We start from the raw sequence: 6,000 nt of genomic DNA, 5'->3' as shown, positions 1-6,000 counted from the left end.
GCTGAATCTGTTCGGTGTCCACACAGAAACATCCTCCCAGACCTCAAGAGAGACTGGCCCAGGACAGCGCAGGGAAGAGAGGAGGAGCTACGGCCAGGTATCAGGATGATTCTGCCAGACGGTAGGGTCACTCAGCCCTCAGGAACCAAATGCATTCAGGCAGCTCCCTCTAATCAGGAATAAACAAGTGTTTTAAAACACATGCATCTGTCACTCACGCATACTCAATTAGCAGCTGGGCAAACCAGATGGGTTGTCTAGCAACAGCATCGTTCCCTCTCCCCCACCTTCCACATTCCCTGGGCTGTGGGTTGCCTTTCAGTGACCTTCCTAAAAAGTCAGCATAGCATAGAGGTTAAGAGCAAGGACTTCTGCCAAAGAAGGCCCAGGTCCTAAATCCTAACTTTAAGCAAATGGCTTAACTTCTCCATTTCCTCTGCTATGAAATGCAGATTGCGTTGGTTCCTCACAGTCTTAGCAGGAATTTAGAGAGTTGATACAACAAATCCAAAAATATAACAAACGCTCAACAAATGTTAGCTCTCATTCTTCTCTACCTCTTATACCCCTGTTAAGGGTCTCCATTTTTTTTAAGTACCAGGGATCAAATCCAGGAGCACTTAACCACTTAGCCATATCTCCAGCCCTTTTTATATTTTATTTTAAGACAGGGTCTCACTAAGTTACTTAGGGCTACCATAAATTGCTGAGGTTGACTTTGAATTTGTGACCATCCTGCCTTAGCCTCCTAAGCTTAACCAGATTTCACCAACAAATATTGAGCTGATAATATCTTTTTCCTCAAAACTACCCCATCTGCCCTCCAGACCCCCACATAATCCTGTCCCTTCCCACTTCTGTCTCCCACTTTTAAAAAACAGCTTAATTTTTTTCTAATCTCAAAAAATAAGTCAGATATGCAGACAGCTTCTTTCTACGTGGGAATAGCCCACATATTCTAGAAATCAAGAACTAGCTAGGGATGCTCAATTCCTTCACACCTTATCTTGGCATCCATATTTAATGAACCATTATTTTACCTAGCTAATTATGACTCTTCTTTGGGAGTTTTAATTAAAAGTATCCCTTGATCTGCAAAGACTATTACCCTGTCAACCATCCACAAGTGAAATAATTATTCTTACATTCTAGATTGCCATCGTGAGTGGTTGAATAAACGTGAGTTCCCAGCAAATCTTCAGTTAAATATGGAAACGCAAGACAAAAGATGAACCTGGATGGAGGGCTGCTGGATTCTGTTGTTGTTTTTAAGGATGAACTTGGCAAATTTGCCCTAAATGATTCCTTGAACAGAAAGAAAAGTTAATTTCTAACATCCTTTCCAAATGAAATAAAGCAAACCACTCTCTCTTCTTAGATCTTTGTTTTCTAAACTTTAAATATTTCAGTCCCTCTTTCAAAAGTTATTCTCTGTTCCACTTGAGCTGTTTTCCCCACAGACAATCCTTTTCTTTAAAGGTACATAAATCATTTAAAAGGGGGGGTGATATAGAAAGGGAAGACTCACTAATTCCAGATAGAGGGTAACTGTAAAAAATAAATACATACCTACAGGTTCACATTCATTCATTCAACCAACCTTGGACTAAAGTGTTGTATTTATATTCAACATGTACAGCCCAGTCACTGAGCCGCCGCAGAGGACTCAGCAGCCTCCCCTCAAGCCCCCTCGCTTCCCGACGCTCTGTCCCCCGCTGCCCGCCTTCTCTAGCAGCCACCTTCCGCAGGCCGTTTCCACCCAGGAAAAGGAACCGTATGGTATGTCCGCTATCCAGAACCTCCACTCTTTCGACCCCTTTGCTGATGCAAGTAAGGGTGATGTCCTGTTTCCTGCTGGCACCAAGGATTATATCCATATAAGAATTCAACAGAGAAATGGCAGGAAGAGCCTTACCACTGTCCAAGGGATCGCTGATGATTACAATAAAAAGAAACTAGTGAAGGCGTTTAAGAAGAAATTTGCCTGCAACGGTACTGTAATGGAGCATCCAGAATATGGAGAAGTAATTCAGCTACAGGGTGACCAGCGCAAGAACATATGCCAGTTCCTGGTAGAGACTGGACTGGCTAAGGACCATCAGCTGAAGGTTCATGGGTTTTAAGTGCTGTGGCTCACTGAAGCTTAAGTGAGGATTTCCTTGCAATGAGTAGAATTTCCCTTCTGTCCCTTGTCACAAGTTTAAAAACCTCACAGCTTGTATAATGTAACCATTTGGGGTCCGCTTTTAACTTGGACTAGTGTAACTCCTTCCTGCACTAAACTGGAAAGAGCCATGCTGTCTAGTCTTGAAGTCCCTCATTTAAACAGAGGTCAAGCAGTAGGTGCCTGGCAGTGTCCGCTCTGAAACAAAGCAATAACGTGATGTTTCAGCAAAGCCCAGAGGCCCGAGATCAGATGGCTGTGTCTGACCAGAAGCTTCTCAACTCTCCCTCAGCAGAGGCCCCTGATGAACTGAGCAGGAGGATGGGGTAAGGCAGCTGTACCACTAGAAGGGGGCCTTTGGTGGGTTTTTTGTTTTGTTTTGTTTTTTAAGAAAAAGAAAAAAGAGCCCCTGGTGTCTAACCTGACCAGGTGGGCAGAACACAAAGGCCACCTTCCTTCCAGTGAGGTGATAATGACATCTGGGCTTGCCACCAAGGTCTTTTTGCCTAGACATATTCTAGCTGAAGGGTGTCCAGAACAACAGAATGTGAGGCCAGCTTAATATCAGTTAAACTTTTGACAAGGGAACAAATACCAAACTGATGTTTTCAGTCCTGTAGCTAGCTATAGAGCTTGCAACTCACTAGCAACAGCTGCCCAGTGCCATGTGAAGTAATAAACTGGTTTTTGGTTTTCTTTTTCCCTTCCAGGTTTAATGTTATGTAATGTATTTAAACCCTTATTTAAATAAAACTTGTTTTCAGAAATGAAAAAAAAAAAAAAAAACATGTACAGACTTTATTTTTCCTTGTCATCGTTCCCTAAAAAACACAGCATAACAAAATTTACCTAGCGTTTACACTGTCTGTGTAATCTAGAGATGATTTAAAGTATACAGGAGGATGTGCTTGGCTTGGATGAAATATTACACTTTTGATATAAACGACTGGAACATCTGCAGATTTGGGTAGCAGCAGGAGATCCTGGAGTCAAAGGGTGATTCCACCATGAAAAATAAACTTGCATACTTTTCTTAAAAGGGAAAAGAGGGAATGAGAAAGAGAAGAAACTGGCATCACCACCCAAGAAAGATACTGAAGGTCAGAAATACTCAGAACCCTTTGATGAGTTTGTTTCCACACGGCGTGTGAGGTCACTCACCATCAGCATCTGTTCCACGTTTTTCTAATGCGCTGAGAATAACCACAGTACAATTTCTAGAGCTCATCTGTGTACCTCCCAAGCCTCCCAGAAAACATGCACCATGGGAAACTGCCTCAGATGACCTCTTTAACTTCTAGATGCTGATTGGAAATTCATACTTCACACAACTCTCCCCTGAACTCAACCACCCCCTGATGTCACCATGTCAACATCTAATGCTATCGACTCACCCTCATTCTATTCTGGACATACGGGTCTCCTTTGCTACTCCTCTGCTTTTTTCCTTCAGGATTCTGCCTGCCTGGATTCTAATGGTCAGATCTCATCTCAACTATCACCACCTCAAAGATGGCCACCTAAACTGTCCTAACGAAGAGAGCAGGCCTCCCCCAATTGCATGGCCACCCCACCAACTACATTTTCTTATTCCCTTCATAGTATGTGTCAGTCAGCTTTTCATCACTATAACAAAGTATCTGAGATAATTAGCCTATAAAGTAGAAAAGGTTTATTTTGACTCACAGTTCTAGAGATTCCAGGCCATGCTAGGTTAGCTTGGGGCCTATGATGGGGCACCACGGCATGGTGGGGAGCTTTGGATGGAGCAAAACTGTTCAACCCAAGGGCAGGAAGCAAAAGAGGGGAAAAGGAAGGGGCTATGATCCCACAGTCACATCACGGTCATGCTCCCTATGACATAAGAACCTCCAACAGGCTCCATCCCTCATCCATTACCTCCCAGTAGTGCCCTGCTAGGACAACCCTTTAACAAATGAGCCTGGGGGGACAGTCAATATCCAAACTATAGCATAGTACATGTCACAAGCTATACATTTTTGTTTATTTAATTATTTACTTGTTCATTTTGTCTCCTTTGCACAGAGATTCTTTTTGTCTTTTTTTTTTTTTTTTTTTTTTTTTTTTCTAGAAGGGACTTTTCACACAGCAGGCACTCAATAGATATTTGTTGATTGAATGAATGGATTGATCTACAATGACTGACGGTAAGTGATTCAGTGAGGACACCCTCTGCAGGCTCCTACCACCATGGATACGGCCACATGCAAATAAAATTGTACAGCACTTGATGGTTTTAGAACATGATCTCACGTATTATCAATGTTTCTCTTCATCCAAGCCCATCAGGGTAGATCCTATTTTTGTTTGGTATTTGCACAATCACAGAGGGCTGGGGACTCAAACCCGAGTCTCCAGCATGAGAGTCAGGCACTCTACGACAGGAGCTATACAGCCAGCACTGAGATCCTATTTTTAATCCCCACTTTCCTCCTAAGAAAATTCAAGTTAAATAGGTAAACATAGGTTGAGGTACTTTAGATGAGAAACCTGGCCATCTGACAGAGGTATGAACAATGTCCACTAAAATGCCTGTTCTTCCTACTGTGGGAACTAAACTTCCTGATTTACCCAAAACTGTCCTGTACTACAAATCCTGCATCCTGGGAATACTGGGTCAATTAGTTACTTTATCTCACCCAGAAGATGGCAAACAAGACATAGGTACACTGTATAGTCAGGCCCCTGGCCATCTAAAATGCATGGACTAAAACATAAAATGCATTAACCAAAATGTGAGGGATGGAGTGGGGGTGGGGTTTTAAATCACAAAGTGTCAAGTGACAACATAGTTGAGGAACCCCTCTAGTTTAGGCCAAAGAAACACCAGGACAGGAAGTCACCAACAACATTCTGAAAAGGAGCAGACACAGGTCACCTGTGTCCTGCCCAGAACAGTACAAGTGCTAACCAGGTCAGCCTGGTTGTCAAGTCACAGGTTTTCAGACTGAATCTGATGATCCACCCAAGGACTCTGTGCAGTAGGAGAACCAACACACCACAGGCACCTGAACCTGGGAAAACTGGCTTCTTATCACAGAAAGGAGAAGTCCTCCTCCCCTTCCAATTCAAAATGATTTACACCTTTTTCAATACTTAATCATTTTGGTAAAGTAGTGAAACAATTTCACAAGTGTGGTGGTGGTGGTATGTGTGTGTGTTGTTTCCAGGTGGTAATTATCACACAGGTGGTATTGTCTGTCCATCTTGGTAGAGACTGTAGTGTTCATTCATGCCATTGGGTAATTGTAGTGAAGCAATCTTGTGTCACATTTTGAAAGAGGCATTTAGAAAGAATCCTCCACTGCAGTGATTCAGACTTAATTATCCTGGCGTTCCGGCAGCTGAGTTCAGGCTGGAACACACATCGACTTCAAAGGCAGAGGGAATCAAAGGTGCTCCCCAGCTTTGGACACTTCCTGTGCTTGAGGTAAGGATCAACAAACTTCAAGTCTCTGCCAGCACCCACCTCTGAACGAGGATCTCTGGTTGGGGATGTCTCCGATGTGGTAGGACACTGAATAGTCACCTGTCATGTGTCCCGAGTTATTACTGCTCTCTGCCTAGGTTGTTCTGTGTTTTATTTATTTTATGTCACTCCTAGGTGTCTTCCTAGGCAAGAGGTTTAATGAAAGCTGAACCGGACTAAGGAAGATATAAGAGTCGGTTTGGATTACACACTTAGTTTCCTATTGTGGAGCAGAGTTAAGGGGGTTGCTCGGTGGCCTGGACTTATTTTTGCCTCCATTTCGGGGAAGAACCCAGCACAGTGGCAGAAAAGCTCAATCTCATGTCTCAGTCGGCGTGATTAGGAC

At 43.2% G+C, this 6,000-nt stretch overlaps 2 protein-coding genes across 2 annotated transcripts in view; both read left to right on the top strand.

The window, feature by feature from the left end:
• Positions 1 to 1,744: 1,744 nt before the first annotated feature.
• Positions 1,745 to 2,950, top strand: LOC306663044 (eukaryotic translation initiation factor 1-like). The gene has a single exon (XM_079143393.1). The coding sequence runs from the start codon at positions 1,782 to 1,784 to the stop codon at positions 2,121 to 2,123; it is 342 nt and encodes a 113-aa protein (XP_078999519.1). The 5' UTR covers positions 1,745 to 1,781; the 3' UTR covers positions 2,124 to 2,950.
• Positions 2,951 to 5,489: 2,539 nt separating this feature from the next.
• Positions 5,490 to 6,000, top strand: part of BPIFC (BPI fold containing family C) — a 41,249-nt gene continuing 40,738 nt past the window's right edge. Inside the window, exon 1 of the mRNA XM_079140150.1 lies at positions 5,490 to 5,615. The gene's annotated coding sequence lies outside the window, so the exon portion shown is untranslated. The remainder of the gene's footprint in view (positions 5,616 to 6,000) is intronic.

This window comes from Sciurus vulgaris (genome assembly GCF_902686455.1).
Source record: "Sciurus vulgaris genome assembly, chromosome: 5".
Classification (NCBI taxonomy): domain Eukaryota; kingdom Metazoa; phylum Chordata; class Mammalia; order Rodentia; family Sciuridae; genus Sciurus; species Sciurus vulgaris.
The sequence above is the reverse complement of the archived record's forward strand: the minus strand, read 5'-3'. Positions and strand labels throughout refer to the sequence as shown.